The 23,542-nt window shown below is 36.6% G+C and overlaps 1 protein-coding gene across 1 annotated transcript in view; it reads left to right on the top strand.

Annotated features, from left to right (window-relative positions):
* The window catches only part of MOXD1 (monooxygenase DBH like 1), a 118,866-nt gene that overhangs the window by 81,183 nt on the left and 14,141 nt on the right, over positions 1-23,542 (top strand). The window contains exons 8-11 of the mRNA XM_072643350.1: positions 5,287-5,453; positions 6,514-6,705; positions 8,272-8,331; positions 15,465-15,607. Of these exons, the coding sequence (XP_072499451.1) occupies positions 5,287-5,453; positions 6,514-6,705; positions 8,272-8,331; positions 15,465-15,607 (562 nt within the window). The remainder of the gene's footprint in view (positions 1-5,286; positions 5,454-6,513; positions 6,706-8,271; positions 8,332-15,464; positions 15,608-23,542) is intronic.

Below are 23,542 nucleotides of genomic sequence, written 5' to 3'. Positions count from 1 at the left end.
ACCTAGGATAGCTCTTTCAGTATATGATCATGTAGTTCCTCAGCCAGCAATTTGAATTCATCAGGGGCAACTAGGTGTTCTCTGATGATCTCCTTATTTATCTTGGATATTGTCTCGCTATTGGCCATTTCTGTTAAATCACTTCCAGGGCAAAGGTCATTCACCAATGGCAGAAGAGGGACAGGATGATGGAAAGATGGTCCAGGGTGAGGAGGCTTCAGGCACTGAGGCAGATGAGACATGTTGTCAGAGTCCAGAAAAATCAGAGGCAAAGATTACATCTCCAACCTCAGGATGTAGCTGGATCCTCCTCCACGAAGGTTTTCTAGAAGAGGACAGATGAAAATTTGTCAGGGATAGTACAGAAGGGAATAGAGTGGCCCCACCTCTCAGCCTTATCAAGTAATAAGAAATAGAGTCATTCCAGGAAAATTGCTCTTGGGAAGAATTCAGTTACACATCAACAGTGAACTTGTATAAAACAGAGGAACAGAGATGGCCCAGGAGCCTCTTGTTAAGTATTCAGAAGTCTTCAGCAGAGCATGATGATCCAGTTCCTCTGCCTGGAGAGGTATATACTCGATCACCATTTAGCAGGATGATGAAGCAACTGCAATAGCTAGGAACCAGGAATGGTTAGGGTGAGATTTTTTTCAGCCTAAGACAACTTAAGAGGTAGGCAGGATAAGTCTCTAACACTGAGGCAGAGGTCTGGGGCATGCAGTGGGGCAACAGTGGCCACAGAAGTTCTAGTAGCTGCTTTGGGAGTCTTAGCCAGTGATGGCAAGGGAGCTGGACAACTGCTCACCAAGAGATTACAGAGGATCCTTTGTGTCACTGGGTACAGCTGGCACTGACTGGCAACTCTATTACCCATATACAGTCCTAGGTCACAGTTCCAAGGTGGAGAGGAGCTTTGATGAGGTTAGTCACAAGGCAGCAGGGACCCTGATTGTTAAACCAAAGTAGAAAGGATCATTAGTATATGTAGTTGCAGAGGACTAGGGGCTCTATCTTAGTAAAGACTAGAGCACAGACCAGAAAAGCAATGACCTCCCCCTCCCTACCACCTTGGAAGCACCAAAAACTAGCTGATCCCCAGAACAATCTATGAAAATAGTGATACAAAAAGCTTGAATCTGGGGAAGGTTCCTTCCCACCCTTAGGTGAGCAGAGCCCAACTTTACTCTAAAGTTCAAAGTCAATAAATAGACTGGAGAAATGAGCAAACAACAACCACAAAGAATTTTATTATAAAAACCTACTACCTTGGCAGGGAAGACCAAAACATGAACTCAGAAGACAGGGATATGAAAAGTTTCAAAACACCTCAAAGAAAAATGCTAATTGGACCTATGCCCAATGATAATTCCTGGAAGAATTAGTGAAAGAGATAAATGACAGAGGAAAAATTCAGAAAAGAAGTGATCATGATTCAAGAAAATTATGAAAGGAGAATTAATATTTTGGTAAAAGACCAAATAGTTAATAGTTTGGTAAAAACACCACCTTAGAAATAGAATTGGCCTAATGTTAAAAGGCACCAAAATTCACCAAAGAAAAGAACTCCTTAATAAGCATAAGAGGCCAAATAGAAAAAGAGGTACAAATTCTCACAGAAGAAAATAATTCCTTAAAAATTAGAATTGGGCAAGTATAATCTAATGACTCCACAAGACATTAAAACATGATAAAATAGAGTAACAAGAATTTTTAAAAAATAATATAGAAGAAAATGTGAAGTATCTCATTGGAAAAAACAACTGACCCAGAAAAAAAGATTAAGGAGAGATAATTTAAGAATTATTGAACTACCTGAAAACCATTATCAAAGAAAGAGCCTAGACATTATATTCCAAAAAAAAAAAAAAAATAACCAAATAAAACTGCTTCAATACCTTAGATTCAGAGAGTAAAACAGACATTGAAAGAATACACCAATCACCTCCTGAAAGAGATTCCAAAATGAAATTTCCCAGGAATATTATAGTCCAATTCCAGAGCTCCCATATCAAATAAAAAAATACTTCAAGAAGCCGGAAGGAAACAATTCAAATATTTTGGAGGTACAGTCAGGATTACACAGTCAGAATCCACATTAAAGGAGTAGAGGGGCTGGAATATCATATTCCTGAATGCAAAGTAACCAAGAATTAAAACCAAGAATCACTTACCCAGCAAGCTGAGTGCAATGCTTCAGGGGACAAATAAATGCTTAATGAAGTAGAGGGCTTACAAGCATTCCTGATAAAAAGACCAAAGCTGAATGGAAAATTGGAATGTCAAAAACTAATACACAAGAGAAGCACAAAAAGGTAAACATGAAAAAGTAGTCATGAAGGACTCGATAAAGTTATACTGTTTACATTCCTTTATGAGAAAATGACACATAATAAGAATGATAAGAACATTATCATTATTAGGCAAGTTAAAGGAGTTTACATAGACAGAGGCATGGGTGAGAGATGATTATATTGAATGATTTCAAAAAAATTAAGGAGAGAGAAACAGGGATGCACTAGGAAAAAGGGGAAGGGAAAGTAAAATATAAAAGAGGTACACAAAGAAGTGTGCAGGCTGTGCTTAAACTTCTCTTTCAGAATTGTCTAAAAATGTATACACACATATGTATATATGTATGTATGTATAGACACACAGAGTTGTATATAGAAATGTAACTTACCCAATCGAGAAATAGGAGGGGAAGGGGATAAGAGAAAAGCAGGAAATAGTGAAAGGGAGAGCATATTAAGGAAAGCAGCGGTTAAAAGCAAAATAGACTTTTGAGGAGGGGAGAGATAAAGGGAGAAAAGAAGAAATAGAAGAAAATGAGATGGAGAGAAATGCAGTTAGTAATCATAGCTGTGAATGTGATAAGTTAACCCATAAATGGAAGTAGATAGTAGACTGTATTAGGAACCAAAACCCAACAATATGTCATGAACAAGAGATACGCTTGAAACAGGAAGACACATACAGGCTTAAAATAAAGGGCTGGAGCAGAATGTATTATACTTGAGCTGAAGTAAAAAAGGTGGGGATAGCAATCATGATCTCAGACAAAGCAAAAGCAAAAATAGACTTAATTGAAAGAGATGATCAGGGAGACTATATTTTGCTAAAAGGTGCCATAGACAATGAAGTAATATTGAACTGAGTCAAATTAAAATAAGAGCCATTTCTGAACTGATAAATCATCAAAGGATATGAAGAAATCAAAACTATTTATAGTCATATAAAAATTATCTAAATCACTATTGATTAGAGAAATTCAAATTAAAACAACTGAGCACAACCTCTCACCTTCAGAAATGACAAATGCTGGAGGGGATGGGGAAAATAGGTTCGTTAATGAACTGCTGGTGGAGTTGTGAACTTCTCCAATCATTCTGAAACTGTACATAGTCTTTGACCCAGAAATAGCTCTACTAGGTCTGTATCCCAAAGAGATCAAAGGAAAAGAATATATATCTATATATGTTATGTAGATAATATATAATATCTATATATTATAGATATAATATATGTATATTTATATAGATATGTTTCTATATATCTATATGTATATATACATCTATATAGATACGTATGTGTGTATATGTACATAAACATATTTATAGCAGCTCTTTTTGTGGAGGCAAATAATTGGAAATTGAGGGAACGTTCATCAATTGGGGAATGGCTGAACAAGCTGTGGCATATGATTGTGATGGAGTACTATTGTGCTGTAAGAAATGACAAGGTGAGGTGGTTTCAGAAAGACATCGTAAGACCTATATGAATTGATACAAAATGGTATAAGCCAAACTGGGAAATCATTGTTCACAGTACTAGTAATGTTGTTATGGTGATCAACTGTGAAGAACTTGGCTTACTTTGAGCAATGCAATGATCTAAGACAATCTCAAAGGACTCCTGATGAAAAATGCTATCCACTGCTAGAGAGAGAACTGATGAACTCTTAGAGTAAATTGAAGTATTATCTTCTCACTTTCCTTTTCTTATTTTTTTGGGAAATATGGCTACTCTGGAAATGTATTTTGCATGATTTCATATGTATAATTGATATAATGTTTGGCTTCTCAGTGGTGATGAGATGGGATGAGTTGGAGGGAGATAATTTGAAACTCAAAATTTAAAAATGAAAGAATGCTAAAAATACGTCATATGTTTGAGGGGAAAGCAAAATTGGATCAATGGAAATGAGTGAAAGAAAGAAAGTACAAATATATAAGCTCATACCAGTGATGTATTTAAATAATTTTGTAAACAACCAATAGATAATTCAAAAGTAACTATAGTATAAGTACATCCAAGAGTTAGTACAGTAAGCCCTATACTCTTCCCTCTGGCATTGATTTTCATAACGATCAGGCACTAAAAAATCCTGTGATAAAAGAGAAAGAGTACATTATATTCAGTATATTGTTTTCACCAAAGTAGGAAAGAAGACTAACATTTTGGGTGGATTTTCAACAACTAATGAATGTCAGAAATGTTATTTTTTTGGTTAAACCAAAATTAACCAGATCATTCAATTAAACAGAATACCCACTGCTCATTTTTAAAGAATTCCCATTAAACTATGTTTTATTGAATTAGACAAAGCACATATTATTTTAAAATATTTACTAGAGTCCTATGGGCACTTTTTATAATCACTTTGGATTTTAGGCAATTTCATAAACAGCTGCATGTAGATACTTTATGAGATCAGCCTCTACACTTGAAGAATCAATGGATTTCATCATTATAGCTTGTGAGCTGTCCGAGAATCATAGATTGAAAATGAGCCAAAAGGGGAGGTGGAATTAAAACCATATTGGATAGTTTTTTAATAATTAACAAATCAGTTGCAGAGCAAGAGTTATTTACTCTTATTTTGAAACTGTTGTGTCTCAGTTCAAATTTAAGCAGTAACTTCTTTGAATTATTCTTGGTTCAGATGAATGACCTATAATTTAATATTTGGTCTTCATGTTAGAGGATTGTGGCACACCAGGTAGGTGAATCAGATTTTTCCATAATTTACTGCGAAATTTGACAGTGGTTGAGGTAGTGTGAGGAGCAGAATAGTCTGTCTAGCTCTCCACTAATAACTGGCCTTTTAATTAGGGCTTTTCAATTCTTACAATGCTTTCATGTATTGCCAGCTTGATTCCTTCACTGCAGAGTTTTCATTACAGAAAACTAATGAACCCAGCTTAATAGACTAGAGAGTAATAGTATTTTTATTTTTTCTTTTACAGGGTCAAACTCACTTTCCATCATGTGCTTTTATTACAGGCTTGATAGATAGCTCTGGACTGAGGTTCTTTCATACCACTGTTTTAAGGAAATATGATGCTGGGATAATAGAAGCAGGTCTCTGGGTCAGTCTCTTCCATAACATCCCTCCAGGAATGCCTGAGTTCAGATCAGAGGGTCATTGCACTCTGGAATGCCTTGAAGAGGTATGTATCTTGCCTGACTTCACTGGTTAAAATAATTTATGCATTAATTAACATTCTCATAAAACTATGTGGTAAAACTTTCAAGAAATAAACATTAAAGTAAAAGCTCTGCATTTAACTATTATTAAGGGTGTTTGCTACCAAGTGTTAAGAATATACCTATTATTAAGGATGTGTAAATATTATTAAGTTCAATTTATTTAAAAATTAAGGAATCATTTCTAGTGGACACACTGCAAAGACAAGTCATCTTTTAATATTGGGTTGGTAATTTAAGAAACACATTGGTCTCCTTTGTCTGTTTTTAAAATCCTAAAGTGTGTTTCCTCAGATCAGGCATTATCATAGGAAGCTTTGGGTTGAAGGAGTAACTCAGGACCCTGGGTTTTCCCACTTATTTTCTAAATAGCAATGACAGATTGCTACTTTATCTTTCCTTGTCATCTTGTCCCTGTTTGCACAGCCCCTACCCCTCGTTTCTGTTTTTCTTTCTTTTTCCATTTCCTCTGTTTCTCTATTGCCCTATTTCTCTCCATTCCCTTTTTCCCTTCTTCCTTCCTCACCAGAAGAAAAGAATAATGTTGATGAAAGCGAACGTAAGATAAAAACTGTTGTTTCCCCAGAATTCAGCAATTTAAAGAGACATTTCTGAATGAAAGCTCTTTAAGCTTGGGGCATATTTTTTAATGGATTATGGCCAATATTGAGCTGAATAAATAATTGTGACTTAGAATTTGCTTGTGCTGAAAGGCAAAGAATAGCCCTGAACAATCTCAAGTAAGAATGGCATTGTGGCTGTTCAAGAAATTATTCCTTTCTGCCTTAGTTTTTTTTTCGTGCCAATTGTTCTTTCAAACTTTCTTTACTGCAAACTGTTTCAACCTGGCACTTGTTCTTGTCCAATAGGATGTGTGCTTCTTGAGGAAATGGGTTTTCTTATTTTTGTCATCTAACCTCTAAAGCAATGAATATAGATGGTACTGAATTGATATTTTCCGAATATTTACTTTTTTGTTTTTGCCCTCAAACATGCTGATGAGATTTTTTTTGTTTTTCTCAGGCCCTAGAGGCTGAAAAACCAAGTGGAATCCATGTCTTTGCTGTTCTTCTCCATGCACATCTCGCTGGCAGGGGTATCAGGATGCGCCATTTCCGTAAAGGGGAGGAGCTGAAGCTACTTGCTTATGATGACAACTTTGACTTCAATTTCCAGGAGTTTCAGTATCTAAAGGAAGAAAGAACCATCTTGCCGGTATGAATATCTTTATCCTTTTCCTTACAAGACTGGAAGTCACAATTACTTATACTTGTAAAGGATTCTACCAGTCAAATGAGTTTGGTAGAAAAGTGCCTGAATTACAAAAGAATAAGACACCATCATCATTGTTCACCAGCCCAGATAAGACACATTCAGTTTGTCTTCTTAAGTCTGCTGATTTCCCTATTACTTCTGGCAGTTGTTCAGTCATTTCAGCTGGGTCCCACTCTTCATGCTCCCATTTGAGGTTTTTTTGGCAAAGATACTGAAGTGGATGGCCATGTCCTTCTCTAGCTCATTTAAAGATGAGGAAACTGAGGCAAACAAGTTTAAGTGATTTGCTCAGGGAGGGTAGCGCAGCCAGTAAATGTATGAGACTGGATTTGTACTCAGATCTTCCTGATTTCAGGTCAGCATTTTATCTACTACTGCACTATTCAGTTGCTCCTGCTTCTGGCAGTGGCAGGTAGTAATTCAAAGTGCAAATTTTTAAAGTAGACTTAGGTACTAGATACCATAAAGACTGCTTTCCTCTTTATTTGACTAAAAACTTAGAAATCCTTGGGGTTGAAATCTTCTTAAGGGAAGGAGACGTCAATTCCACTTGCATGAGGTAGAAAAAAGTGGTAAAAAAAATAATAATAATGAACTTTGAGGCAGGGTAGAAATGTTGCCATCTAAGAATGAGTCCTGAACTTGGAGTTAGGAAGACCTAAGGTCAAATCTTTCCTTAGATATGTGTTATCTGTGTGACTCTGGGCAAGTCATTTCATTTCTTTGAGCCTCAGTTTTCTCCTCTGTAAGTTGAAGATGATGCACTTGATGACCTCTAAGTTCCTTTTCAGCTCTAAATCTATCATCTTATGTTATAATGACTTTGTGCTCAATGATTTAGACATGGTGGAATCCATGCTTGTTACATATGTGTTTGTGTGTACATGTGTTTTTAATGTATGTATATTGTAATAGGTGATAATAGAATTGGGCATTGTATTGATCTTTTACTGAGGGGCATACCCAGTTCAATGGGTCCTTTTATTTACATATGCAAATATTATATGTTATATATATATTGATATATTCAGATATATCTTTTCACATACAACATATATGTATATATAGCCATCATATGAAGAAATAGTCTAACTCATAACAAAACTGAAACTCCTGGAGAAATTTTAGAAAGGAATACATTCTATCCTTTTTTGTTAGTTGCTTTCATGGAAATATTTTCATCAATTTGATGGCATGACATATCTCATGTCCATATCCATGGTCTATTCTGCTACCCAAGTAGGATTCTCATATTGCTTAAGAGTGCATTTGAGTTCTACCCATAGAAGTTGAAACCCCAAACATTACAAGTGTTGAAATAAGTTCAATCTTTATATTATACCTATATGTAACACAACACCTGGACTTTTGAAAGATTAATATTAAATATAGAGAAAGTTATAGCATCTGCAACTAACTCTCTTGAAGTCTTGCCCCCTTAGTAATAGATCTGATAAGTGAAGCAATGCAAAACTCCAAACATGAACACTTCTAATTCTATTTTAGGGGGACAACTTAATCACAGAATGCTGCTATAACACTAGAGATCGAGTACGCATGACATGGGTAAGTAATTCTTTTAATCAGGTTCAGTTGGTTGGAAAAGAAGGTATGAACCTTCCTTTATTTCTCTAAGAAATGAAGGAACAAAATATTCTCACTTGGAAAGAGGGAAGGTAAGAACTTGTGTACTACCACAAGAAAATGAAGTAAAATGCTTTAGATTTTATTAAAATTCAAATCAATAAATGCAATTATGTTATATGGATGAAATTCTTTGATAATATAACTTTTTACAAAAAGTTATTGCATGTATTTTTCATATCAAGTATTGTTACTAATAATCTCTTTGGTCATTAGCTCAGTGTATTAGAGTCCCTGGATGTTAATGAGAACAAGTTTAATCCTTGTATGGAATTGTGGCCTTTTTTCTATTTAATGGCCTCAAAATCCTAAGCCTAACAAGGAGAGCTGCTGCTATAGGGGACCAATTCTGAGAATCAAGGGATAGGCACAATTGTCTGTAGGGAAAATTATTCCAAATATATGCCTCATACACTCAGTGTAACAGTGGCAATCCATTTATTCATAGAACATTTTTTTTTTTGTAAAAAGGGAATGTGAACTCATTACCTCTTCTGATATCTTTATAAGATGTGAATACCTTTTTGATTGAGTCAAGGAGAGTAGTAATAACTTGATTGTGTGAGAAAGAAAATTAGCTATACCTCTGGGGGGCTAAACTGTGCATGAATTCTGGAAGTTGGAGAGTTGGAGACATTAAAAGCTGGGAGTTATCTTAAAAGAAGTAGACCTTTACAGGTTTGGGGTGGGGGGTTGGGAGGGAGAGACAGAGACAGAAAGAGAAAGAGACAGAGGAAGAGATGGAGAGAGAGAGAGAGAGAGAGAGAGAGAGAGAGAGAGAGAGAGAGAGAGAGAGAGAGAGAGAGAGAGAGAGATTATCATATCTAGGAATACCTTGTTGCATTCTTCACAATAGAAGACAAAACATCTTTTTCCTAATGTAGAAATATACATATTATTTTCTTATTTTCAGTGTTTTTAGCAAAACCTTATATAATTTGGTCACTAAATCCTTGACTAGGAAGGTTTATGGAATAATGGAAAGCATACTAGACCTAGAGTCTGGAGATCTGAGTTCAAATTCTGGCTGCCACACTTAACTAGTTGTATGAAATTAGGTAAGTCACTTAGCCTCTCTTAGGCTCAGGGTCTTCATCTATAAAATGAGGATAATTATAGCACCTGCCTCACTGAGTTATCATGGGATTACTACTTGATAAACCTAAAAGTATTATGTAAGTCTGTACTGTTATCCTTGGAAATGTTTTTGGCAGCACACTACAACTATCCTACTCTTTGTGGTTGTTCAGTCATATCTGACTCCTCATGACCCCATTTGGGGTTTTCTTGGCAAAGATACTGGAGTGATTGCCATTTCACTTTCCAGCTCATTTTATAGATGAGGAAACTAAGGCAAACAGGATCAAGTGACTTGCTCAGGATCACACAGCTAATAATTATCCAAGGCTGGATTTGAACTTAGGTCTTCCTGACTCCAGGTCCCTCACTCTATTCATTGAGTCATGTAGCTGCCCCATATTCTACTATTTAGCAGAAATATAATTAATACAAGAAAATTCTTCCTTATTGAAGACAATTCTTGTAATAGGAAATGGCCTTTTAGAATGAGTGTTGTCTCTCCATCCACTATTGCCTCCCAATAGTACCTCCCTTATTTCTAGGTCCACTTTTAGTACTAACACTGTTTTAACCATAAAATATAATAGTCCTTTTGAAAGGCCCAGAGCTCTCCCTGACCCCCTACTCTACTTTAGGCAAACCTATCCAAGTCACCCTCATGTATGCCTGACGAAATCCAATCTCCTCTGTTGACAGGTGGGAATCATTCTTACCATATCCAGGGCAGACACTTAAGATATCCTTCAAGATACTAGCCTACTTATATATGTCCTATGATGATGATTCATCTTGACCTTGGGTTCTTAAAGGTAGTGTCAGCATACTAATAGGTCTTTGAGCATGGGAACAGCCAAAAACTCTGTTTTGCATTTCAAGAATCCACTTTACAGGGCAGAGCCAAGATTGCAGAGTAGAAAGATGCATATACTCTAGTGCTTCCCCCACAGCCCACAAAATACCTGTAAAAAACGACTCTCAACAAATTCTAGAGCCGTAGAAGCCGCAGAACAACAGAGCAAAAGAGGTTTTCAGCCAAAGGTAACCTGGAAGACTGATAGAAAAGGTCTATCTCACAGGACGCTGAGCAGAGCAGAACCCAACCCTGGCCAACCTGCATTGGAAGGAATAGGACCTGAACAGACCTCTGGGACAGAGTTCTCCACAGGGAGGATCCCAGATACCTCAACCCACAAGTGACAAAGAAAGCTCCGAAGGTCAGTGTGAGAGGGCTTTCCCAGCTGGGCAAGAGGGGACCAGGTTCACCTAACAATAGCCCTAGGTGATAGCAGCAACAGCACCAGCTGACTGCAGGCAGCTACAGTGGCCAGGATGGAACCTGGGTCCATTGTCCAGGCAGCTCAGCTTAAAGCCTTAGATAGCAATTGATCTAAACTTAGCCCTGAGTGATGGTCTCGCCCCAACCCCTACCCAAAGCCCTGGGGAAATCTAGCAGCTGAGTTGAATCTCAGCCTTGAACATGTTACCAGGGAGAGGTGGGGAATAGGACCATCTTCTTGACAAAGGATTCAGAAGTCAAGTAACTAGCTGGGAAAATGCCCAAAAAAGGAGGAAAATATAAGACCATAGATGGTTACTTTCTTGGTGAACAGGTGTCTCCTCCCATCCTTTCAGAAGAGGAAGAACAAGGCATACTGTCACAGGAAGTCAAGGCCCCTGTCTCCAGGGCCTCCAAAGGGAACTTAAAGTGGGCTCAGGCAATAGAAGAGCTTGAAAAGTGAGTTAGCAGCTTGCTAAAGGAGAACCAAAAAAATGCTGAGAAAAATAACACATTTAAAAAGAGGCTAACTCAATTGGAAAAAGAGGTCCAAAAAGTCAAGGAGGAGAAGGAGGCTTTAAAAAGCAGAATTAGCCAAATGGAGGAGAAGGTTCAAAAGCTCACTGAACAAAATAGTTCTTTGAAAGAGAGAATTGAGTTCAGGGAAGCTAATGACTATGACATAAACTAAGCAGTTAAAAAACAAAACCAAAAGTTTGAAAAAAAAATAGAAGATAATGTGAAACATCTCATTGGAAAAACTGACATGGAAAACAGATCCAGGAGAGACAATTTAAAAATTATGGGACTACCTGAAAGTCATGATCCAAAAAAGAGCCTAGACATTATCTTCCATGAAATTATCAAGGAAAACTGCCCTGATATTCTAGAACCAGAGGGCAAAATAAATATTGAAAGAATCCACCAATCGCCTCCTGAAAGAGATGCAAAAAGAGAAACTCCTAGGAATGTTGTGGCCAAATTTCAGAGTTCCCAGGTCAAAGATAAAATACTGCAAGCAACTAGAAAAAAAAACAATTTGAGTACTGTGGAAATTCTATCAGGATAACACAGGATCTGGCAGCTAAAACAAGGAATCGAAGGGCTTGGAATAGGATATTCCAGAAGTCAAAGGAACTGGGATTAAAACCAAGAATCACCTACCCAGAAAAACTGAGAATAATACTTCAAGGGAATAAATGGTCATTCAATGATAGAGAGGATTTTCAAGCATTCATGATGAAAAGACCAGAAATGAAGAGAAAATTTGACTTTCAAACACAAGAATCAAGAGAAGCATAAAAAGGTAAACAAGAAAGAAAAATCATAAAAGACTTTCTAAAGCTGAACTGTTTATATTCCTACATGGAAGGAAAATATTTGTAACTCTTGAGACTTTTCTCTGTATTTGGATTGTACAAACAACGCACACACACACACACACACACACACACACACACACACACACACACACACACACACACATAGACAGAGAGTGCAGGTTGTATTGAATTAGAAGAGATGATATCCACAAATAAAAATACAGAAATAAAATAAAAATTAAGGGGTGAGGGAGGAAAATGCTGGGAGGAGAAAGGGAGAAATGGAATGGGGCAGGCTATAACTCATAAAAGAGATAAAGAAAAGTCTTGTTCAATGGAGGAGAAAAGGGAGAAGGGGAGAGGGGAAAATTGAAGCTCTCTCCACATATGGCTTAAGGAGGGAATAACATGCCCACTAAATTTGGTATGAAAATCTATCTTACACTACAGGAAAGTAGGGGAGGAGGTGACAAGTAGGATGAGAGGAATGATAGAAGGGAGAGCAAATGAAAGAAGGGAGTAGCTAGAAATAAACACTTTTGGGAAGGGACAAAGTCAAATGAGGAAAAATAAACAAGGGGGGATAGAGTAGGATAGAAGGTAATATAGTTAGTATTACACAACATGATTATTATGGAAGTCTTTTGCAAAACAACACATATTTAGTTTGTATCGAATTGCTTGCCTTCTCAGTGGGGATGGGGAGGGAGGGAGGGAGAGAAGTTGAAATTCAAAATATTAGAAATGAATGTTGAGAATTATTATTGCATATAACTTGGAAATAAGAAACACAGGTAATGAGGTATAAAAATTTATCTTGTCCTAAAAGAAAAGAGAGAAGATGGGGATAAGGGAAGGGTAGGGTGTGATAGAAGGGAGGGCTCATTGAAGGAAGGGGTAATCAGAATGCAAGGTATTAGGGGGTGAGGAGAGGGGAGAAAAATGAGATGAGGAGAAAAATTGGACATGATTCAGAGTGATGTAAAAGCAATTAGTATTAAAACAATTGACTCAGTTAATTACTGAGACTAAATCAGAGACATCTTTAGTTTGGGGGAAAGAATTTTAGTCTAAGTTTCCTAGAGGCAGGTAACCTCAGGTAAAATTTGGCATTGATGGAAAAGTTAAGGTTTTAATGGTAAATTTGATTTTATGATTGTTATTTAAATCAGGAACTAGAACATGTATAGAAAGGCATATAAGCCACTTAAGATTTGCCTCAAAAGGTGTTCCTTAGGCAATGTGAAATTATAGTCATATCTGAAACCTGGTTATTGGAACTTGCTATTTTAAGGTTCTATGGGACTATTAACTGACTGCTCTTCTGAGTCTAACTCCAGATACGGATAGCAAGAAAGGTGGTCTTGAGCCTCCAATCCATGATACCAGTAAGCCTGTGAGATGCTGGTATGAACTGAAAAAGGTGATCTCATGGGAAGGGTGGGAGAGCAGCTGTTCAGCCTGGGCTGAGGTAGGATACTCCTGACTCAATTTCCCCACTGACACCTGGCAGACTTTAAGTCTGACTGAATGCAAGTTGACAATCTACTCCTGCCTGGAATTGACATGAAGCTGGGGAGATATTGTTTCCCTTCAATGTCCGTACTCTTAGTGACAATTTCATATAGTCAAAAGGTTTGTAAGCTTAAGCCCAGATCCATTAAACTATAGATTGCTGGTAGGGGAACATCCAAGGTTAAGTCTAAAATTAAGCTATTAGGCTTAGGACTTTAGACAAACAACAATAAGTTAGGGTCCTTTAATTCTTAGTAATTGTATGGAGACAATCAGGTCACAGGCTTGTGAAGTTAGCATACATAATTATCATTTGTGTCTCAGTTGGTTAATATTAAAAAAAATTTGTTTGTGGTTTATATTGTAAATGCTTCAAGAGAAGTATCACCTGACCAAAAGTTGGAATTGTTTAATGTGATATGAACTGTGTAAAAAATGAAAAGTGAAAAATTAAAAAAATTTAAAAAAAAGAATCCACTTCACTAACATGGTGAGTCTCATCAAGGGAAGGTTGATTTAGTGATAACTTGTTATTTTCTGTGAATATCTAGGAAATAGACAAAAATGCAAATGGTGGAACAATATAACTCCATTGTGAATATGGAATGATGATAGTGGAGTGACAGAAAAAGGAGCCAATTGGTAAATATCCACTTTTAGATCTACAAATGTTATTTTATCAACCAATGTTGATAACCACTCACTGCTGGAGGAAATTAACAATATATATGTCAAACTGTAGCAGCAATAATAACTAACTTTTCATAGAATCTTAGGATCATAGATTTAGGGCTGGAAGGGATTGATCTCATTTTATCTTCACAATAGCTCTTGGGGGCAGGTACAAATATCATCCACATTTTGCAGATATGGAAGCTGAGGCTAAGAGAGATTGTGATATCACAGGCTCATGCGTAAATATTTGAAATGAAATTTAAATTCTGGTCTTTCTGAACCTGATTTTACTATCTTATTCATTTTGCCATCCTCCCTCATGTGAATTGAATAACATGTAATATAATACAAATTAGAGAACTTTCTGTGCACAAATGAGTAAAGAAGTTCTTTTTCTAATTGAAATTCTGAACAAATCTGAGTAAATTGGGTAGAAATTTTATTTCACTAATATTTTAGTAAACATGTAAAGGAATTTGAAAGAAGAGATATATCATTCATTCATTTACAAATAATGAGCTTCTACCGTGTGCTTTTGTATTTTATAAAACTTGTACATTCTCACACATTTGTTTGTCACTGAATAGCGTTACTACTTATAAGTTATGAAGATAGTTTTACAGGTAACTATCATATTTTTTCTCCTTTCTTCCTAGATAAATTTAGCTTAAACTTGGTGATGTGATTCCCAATCCTAAGATCAGAGTTAGCGTTAGGATGAGCTACATGGATGAGGTGAGGTGAGCCTTTCTTGCCCTCTGTGAGCTTAACTGAGGTCAAGCTTTGGGTTGTTGTCCAAAGAAGAAAAAACAACAATTCTACTTTTATAGTTAGGAAATTTTTTTAAAAATCAGTCAAATTGGCTACATTAGAGATATTTTAAACTAGGTGATTGGGGGAATTGTTTACAGAAGTCATCAGGATGGCCACACAGGTTAGAAAAGTTACTAGGTCAAGTACTAAAAATCTGGTCTTGTAATAGACATAGCCACTATTCCTGATAATTATGAATAATAACTCAGAAAAACAGTCATGCTTAGGCTATATAGTCTTTTGACTTGAAGATTCCTTATACCTCAGTGTTAGCAGGGTCGCCAGGATACTGCTTCATGCGTTACCCATCCCTCAACAATAGATAATAATGGCTGTTATTAATGCTATTTTGGTTGAAATGCCTCCATTTTTAGGGTGGACTAAGCACCAGAAGTGAAATGTGCCTCTCATATCTACTTTATTATCCAAGAATCAATCTTACTCGATGTGCAAGTATTCCAGACATTATGGAGCAACTTCAGTTCATTGGTGTTAAGGAGATCTACAGGCCAGTCACGTAAGTAGCACAAAGTCCCATGCCATGGGTTATCTTGGAACATGGCTTCCAAGTGAGCTTAATTTTTTTTTTTTATTTTTAATTTTTTTATTTTTTTAATGTTTAACAATCACTGCCATACAATTGCGATTTTATCCCTCCCCACCCACCCCCCACTACCTCCCTCCCTCCCCACGACTGCATACAATTCTGTATAGATTCTACATATACTTTCCTATTGAGTATATTTTCACTATAGTCATGCTATGTAGTCAGACTAAGATAAATGAAAGAATCCGTATAACAAATCAGAACATGATACACAAACAGTGAGCTTAATTTTTGTATTAGATTCATTATCCAGCCATGATTCTTTTGTCTTTATTGTTCCACCATTTTTATACTAGTGAGAGGAACATCTGGAAGGGTGACCTCACATGTTTCCCAGCTGGTCTCTTTTGCCATATAAAACAGAAAAAGGAAAACTGGGCTCACTAGTTTTATTAGCCAGAAGGAGTTCTTCAAAGTGAGGGTCATTAAGTCCTAGAATGTAATGGTAAGGGAAGTGGTCTCCTTTGGAGATTCAGATGCAGATTAGATTCTAGTTTGTCTCGAGTATGAAAATAGGTCTGCCTACCTATTTGATGACTTCAAGGTCCCTTTCTTATAGTGGCATTATTTTTCAAGGTGACAAGCACTCAAGTAACATTAATATTAGGTATTTTAGGAGTTAGCTTGATAGCTATCAGCAATTACAGCAAAATTATATATAAATAATTAGGAAGAAGAATACCAAATTAATCAGCAAACATTAATTTACCACTTACCGCGTGTCAGACACTGCTAATACTGGGACAACATACAGAAACAACACTGAAAAAAGCTGACCTTTAAGGCACTTACATTCTGTTAAGAGAAAGAATATATGTACATTTAAGCATATACAAAGTTTAAAATAAGGCAATTTGGGGAGACAGGCACTAGTAGCTGGAGGGGGGTGGTAATCAGGAAAAGCTCTGGAAGTTGTGCTTGAATTAAGATAATGGTGGGCAGTGACAAAGAAAAGTTATGTTCAAGTCCTGATGTCGGGTGATTCAGTTGCATCAATTCTTTAAGATAATTTCTTCATATTGCAGATGGTTAGAAGATTAGATTTAATAACAGCCTATATCTTAGTAGCCCAAGCCGCTTCCTCTTGTGGATTCTTGGTTTCCAAAGCTGTCAAACAAGGGAGTTGAGCTAAATGGTGTCTAAGAACTCTTCCTGCTCTAAAATTATGTAATTTTACATGGGATGGATATATAGGACATAAGGGAAGAAAGAAATACAGTACTGTGGCAATGAAAGAAAAAACACTGAGCATTTTCAAAAATAGTTCACAACTGAGCTCAAAATATTTCTGGAGAATGAAATTCATTCATTATGAATTGGCAAAGTGTACAATCAGATCACAAGATTCCAAGTTCATGAAGTTGTGACTGAGATATGGGTTCTTTTTATTTTGGCAGAGGCAAGGCTTCACAAAAAGAGATCCTGAAAAGGGATTATGAATTTTGCCTGATGAGAGTCCCTAAAAGTAAAAGTCACTCCTGCACAACATCATAAATTGTGGATTGTAATAGCAAAATTTCATAGAATCTCAGATCCGTAGTGACCTTGAAGATCATCTAAGTCTAGTCTAACCTATACCTTTACAGGAATCCCTACCACCATTACAAAACAAAGTAATCCTGGCAAGTAGTGACTTAGATACCACTTGTGGACCTTCAGGGACAGGAATTTTACCATCTTCAGTGACAGAGCATTCCTCTTTTTGATAACTCCAATGATTGGAAAGTTTTTCTTTAGAGCCAACTGAAATCTACCTCTCTATAACTTTCATCCATTCCTTCTAGTTCTGCCCTCTGAAGCAAAGGAAAATAAGTCAGACCTCTTTTCTGTGTGATAACCCTTCAAGTACTTAGGATCATAGGACCAGAGACTGAAAGTGGGAAGGGACTTGTTATCTCTTGATTGTTGTACTTCATAATTGAAAAGGACCAAAATGACATCATTATGTCAGTATCAATGTACAATGTGTCCAACTTTGGCTGATCAGAACAATATGAGCTTGGAAGGCTCCACCACAGTTCATAAACAATTGGTTTGTATGAACATTTGGTATGGAATTTGAATTGAGCTTGCAGTACTCTAAAACTCCCTGGTCTTTTTCACATGAATTTCTGTTTAACTATGACTTACCTTTCCTGAACTTATGCAGCTTAACTCATATTTAGAAGTTAAAATTTGTATGTATCAAATTTCATCTAATTCCATTGACCTGATTTTTCTAGATGACACATATTTTCTAATTTAGATTCTATTATCAGTGTGATAGCTATCCCTCTCAGCTTCATGTCTTCTTGAAATTTGATAAGTATGTATTCTATGTTTTTTCCAAGATATCAATAACAGTGTTGAATGGAACAGGGCCAATAACAGATAACATGGGACATTCTACAAGAGACCTCTCTGAATCTTAATTAATGATATGATCACACCTATCTCTCAATCCTATACCTGAGAGTAGGGCAGCTAGATGGTACAGTAGATAGAGCACCAGTGCAGGAGTGAGGAGGACCTGAGTTCAGATCTCACCTCAGACACTTGACACTCACTAGCTGTGTGACCTTGGGCAAGTCACTTAACCCCCAATTGCCTCATCCTGAGTCATCTCCAGTCATCCTGATGAATATCTGGTCACTGGATTCAGATGGCTCTGGAGGAGAAGTGAGGCTGGTGACCTGCACAGCCCTCCCTCACTCAAAACAAAATCAACTGCAAGTCATGTCATCATTTCTCTGATGGCATGATCTTCTTAGGCAATGAAGGATGAACATACACACCTAAGAGTATTACATGAAAGAAAATTAATTCAAATATCTTCCTAACATTATACCATATTTGTGACATTTCCTTGATTCATTTCCTTTATTTCTGAGAAGGAAATAAAGTTTAACTCAATTGCCCTATTCTTGATGAAAGTATGCTGGCACTAAGTGGTCAATTAATCACTGCTTCAATTTTTAAGGGATCACAAACCATCCCTTAAATGACGTTCTATATTGTTTTAACCAGAAATTAATGTTAAACTCAGTAAATAGTTTAAAAACACAGCTTCCTTCCCTTTTTGCTTTAAATAGTAATTTATTTTCCCCCAATTACATATCAAGAAAGTTTTTAACATTCATTTTTACAAGATTTTGTATGCCAAACTTTTCTCCCTCCCTCCCTTGACCTCTTCTGAAATTGATAAACAGTTTGATATATCTTATACATGTGCTATCATGTAAAACATATTTCCATGTTTATCATAGTTGTGGAAGAAGAAACAGATTAAAAGGAAAAAAAACCACAGAAAAGAATAATGTGAAAATACATGCTTTGATCTGCATTCAGAGTCCATTAGAGATGGTATGTGGCATGTGCTGAGGTCCAGTGGTGTGTTTCTGCATTTCTCCATGGCTACACTGAAGCATGTGAAGATCTGGCCTCTGGAGGCTGCCAGTTTTCCTGGGACTACATTGGAGCATTCTGGCTGGAGGGTGCCTGTTTGCTTTGGCACCCTTAGGGTCATCTACCTGTTTGCCCCAAGGCTATGCTGAAGCCCGTGGTAGTTCTTGGAGCTGGAGTCTGCCAGTTCCTGGATATGCTAAGGCACTTGAATGTTCTAGTGTTGTTATTGCCTGCTCCACCACACTAGGGCTCAGGATCTCCCTCAGGCTTGCTGAGGTGTGGCTTGCCGCTGGTTTGCTGGGATGCCTTCTGTCCTGGACTGCACTCCTCTTTCACCAAAGTGAGACAGACCTTTTTTTACTGATTCTCCAAGTTTCTTGGGCTAAAAGATTGTTTCATCTTGTCTTTTTGTTGGTTCTAACATTCCAGGATTTGTTTTATAGTTCTATTTTATGGTTGTTTGGAGGTGAGTATGGGAGAGTTACAGCAACTTACTGCTTGCTCCACCATCTTGGATCCCAGAAATTTGGATCCTCTTTCCATTAAAACAAAACAAAACTGAATAAGAAGTAAACAGGAAATTTCATGTTCTCTAGTTTTTCATGGATCATTAATAGCAACTCAGCAATTACATCTGTGAATTCTTTCTCCATGCTATTCGTATGGGCCATGATTATCTCATTAATGGCTGTTAGGTCTTCTTTTGCTATCTCCTATCTTACTTTCAATAATTTTTGATCCACTCGTCTCAGTTTAAAGATTAATATTCTTGTTAGAGAAAACAAAATATGAGTTGAATAGCTCCTTTTAGTCCCTGGAATCCATAACCATTGTCCCATCTACTCTAAGCAGCTGTTCTATCCTTTTATCTTCCTCTTGTCACCAAGTTTGCTTAAACAAGTAACAAAAAACTTAACCTTTTAAAAATCCATATAATTCATGGGTAGTTTTAGATCAGTCTGACCCAATACCATTATTTCATTATTTTAAATTTTATTTTTGAATTAAAAAGCATTTCTTTTCCCCCTCCCATCTTTTATCTCCATTGGAAAAAAAAAGCTACTTATAACAAAATAGTCAAGAAAACAAATTCCCACATTGGCCATGTTCAAAAATATATCTTATCCTGCATACTGAGTTCATTTCCTCTCAGCAGATTGGTAGCATGATTCATCATCCATTTGGAATAGTGATCAGTCATTACATTGACCAGAGTTTTTGAGTCTTTCAGAGTTGTTATTGTAAAAATTGTTCTTGTGGTTCTGCTTTGCTCCACACCATCTGTATACAAAAGTCCTAGGTTTCTCTGAAAACTATAGAACACAACAATATTCCATCACATTTATATATAATAACTTGATCAACCATTCCTTAATTGATTAGCATTACTTCAGTTTCCAGTTCTTTACCACTATGAAAAGAGTTGCTATAAATATTTTTGTATTTTTGCATTTTCCCTTTCTTTGAGTCTCTTAGATTTTTAAAAGACATGTAAAGAAGAAGGAAAAAAATAGAAGGTACCATTAGGGACCATAATGTGCATAAGCTCATTGGGAGTTAGCTTGATAGTTAACAGCAATGCTAGTAAATCTACAAAGAAACCATTAGAGAGAGGAAGACCAAGTTAATCAACAAGCATTAATTAGCCATCTACAATGTATAGATAGTGTGCTAGGGTACTGGCCATACAGAGACAACTGCATCAGCCTGACTTCAAGGTGCTTATATTCTATTAGGAGGAAGAACATGTACACATTTAAGCATATATAAAGTATATCCAATGGTTAGTAATAATAGCCAACATTTATATAGCTTCTACTATACATCAAGTACTATCCTAAGTACTTTACAAATATTATGTTTTGATCCTTACCAGAATGTTGGGAAGTAGGTGCTATTATCCGCATTTTACAGTAGAGGAAACAGGTAAAAATGACTTGCCCAGGGTCAGATAGCTACTCAATATCTGAGGCTAGATTTGAACTTAGATCTTCTCAGTTCCAGGCCCAGTACTCTATCCACTGCACCACCTTACTGCCTGTAGTAGGGGAGAATTGCTGAGTCAAAGGATACAAAAAGTTTAGTCACTTTCCTTGCATCATTCCAAATTAAAAGTGAGAAGGTTTGGATTTCATAGCTCCATCAATTTGCTTGTCATGGTATATCCCTTTAAACATTGACTATTCCTGTCATTTTTCATCTTTATTAATTTGCATTGAGATGGAAACAAAATTATTTTAATTTGCAATTCTTTTTATCATCAACTTGGAGCTTGTTTTCTTGTGCTCATTTATTTGCAAATCTTCTTTTGAAAACTGTGTTTATTCTATGCCTACTTGTCTTTTGGGGAATCACTCTTAGTGTTATATATTTGCATCCAATCCATCTATATCTTGGCTATCCAACTTTTATCAGTAATGTTTGATGCAAATATTTTCCTACTCTACCTTTTCCTTTCTAATTTGGTTTTTATTACATCAAAACTTTTAAATTTTATCTATTTGAAATTGTCTACTTTCTCTTTTATAATTTCTTTTATCTTTTGCTTCATTAATATTTCTCCCATATCTCCCAGCCCTATTTGTGAAAAATACTTGATTTCATCTTTTTTTAAATTATGTAACTTTTTATATTCATGATACATATGTATCCATTTTGAACAGAAACTATTTTCTTCTCTGAGAGTTTGGCTTCACCACATATGGGCAGAGCTTTAAACTTATTATGTTGTTCAGTAAGGCTTTATTAAACAATTACAATGTGCCTGGTACTGTACTAAGCCCTATGCACACACACACACACACACACACGTCAAAAGATGGTTCCTGCCTTCTAGGATCTCACAAGCTAATGAATCTCCCAGAATGCAGTGGTCTTTTTATCCCTCCCTTCCATCTATCTCTGTAGCACATTCTTCTTCCCTCAAACTCCTAACAGTCTCCTATAGGAATTCATTTTCCTCTTTGTTTATCCCTAATAGGCTGGAGAGCAAAGTCAGCCCATTCACTCAATCAGGGAAACCTTCCTGCATTTTATATTTACAGACTGTCACTTGCCAACATTCCTGTCTCTATATTTGCTGAAACTGAGATCCTCAGTTCTCTGTCACTCCCGTCAACTCTCATAGTGGGTGACTTTGGCAAACTGCTTGTTTGCTGGGGCTTTTTCACTGCACGAGGCTCTTTCGCTGAGGGTTCCTGAGCAAAGCTTTCTTCTTATTATGATTTCCTGTTTTGCTTTTTTTTCTTTCTGGGGCTTTCCCTGAGATCTGAAGCTGCTTGCTTTGATTTGCAGGTGTGTTTGATCTGCAATTAGCAGATTCCTACTCCCCCTAATGCAGACATTCACTGCCCTTAGTTGTTATCTTTCTTTCTCTCCTCTCCTCTCACCTCTCAACAGACTTCAGAGACTGTCTACTGGAGTCTTGACTCTTCCCTGTTGTACCATCTTCTGATGTCCTGGTTATCTCTTTCTCTTTGATGAACTTATCGTCAGTAAATGATGTACTCCACTGGTGAGTGAACAAGGATGTCTGATGTGCAAAGTCTTTGTAATTACCCAGCGATCCCAGGATCAGCAGTACGGAGCTAAGTGAAAACAGTAGCTCATGTTTATGTTTCCATGGATGCAGACTGGCAATTTCTCTATAACTCATGGTCTCAGAGAGTTTCCTAGGGTACTACTGAGAGAGAAGCTAAGTGATTTGCTGATAATCACATCAGATCTTCCTCATGCCAATCCAACATCAACCATCTATTTACTGGGCCTCACTTGGGTAAATATCATTATTATCTGTTTTAAAACTTATATTCATGATTTGCCAAAGGTTGTATAACTTCTAAGCTAGAATTCAAACCCAGACATCTGACTTTTCAACTATAGCAGTTTTTCTGTATACATATACATATTCATGTATATACATACACACATACACACACACACACACATATATATATATATATACGTACATATATAGATAGATAACAATTTCAATGTAATTGGCTTCCTTTATAATCCTATGCATTTTATTTTGTGCATTTAAATATGTCATTCTGAGAAGGGGTCCATAGGTTTAACCAGATTGCCAAAAGGGTTCAGGACACAAAAAAATGTCTAAGAACTCCTGGTATCTCTCTGGAGATCATGCTTGGCAGTTTAACTCTCCAGGACTAGCTCATGTTCTTGTATTTAGAACACTGATAGTTTTTACTATCATATATATATTTACTGAATTTTTTAGGGGAAAGGGGCACCCAAACTTCTCCAAAGAAATGAATGTGTTTTTTGTTGTTTAAAACAAAAACAAAAGGCAAAGTTATATCATCCAAGATGGTTGTCTTGTGTCATGCTCTATGGAAGCATAATTTTCTTCTGGATCCTAACCCATCTGGGGCCCCCAGATATATTTGGTTCCCATTCCCCAAGAGAGCCACACTCATGTCCAAATGTCCCAAAGTGGCA

The sequence above is a fragment of the Notamacropus eugenii genome, chromosome 2 (assembly GCF_028372415.1).
Source record: "Notamacropus eugenii isolate mMacEug1 chromosome 2, mMacEug1.pri_v2, whole genome shotgun sequence".
In the NCBI taxonomy this organism is placed as follows: domain Eukaryota; kingdom Metazoa; phylum Chordata; class Mammalia; order Diprotodontia; family Macropodidae; genus Notamacropus; species Notamacropus eugenii.
This window is presented reverse-complemented; position numbering and strand designations above follow the sequence as displayed.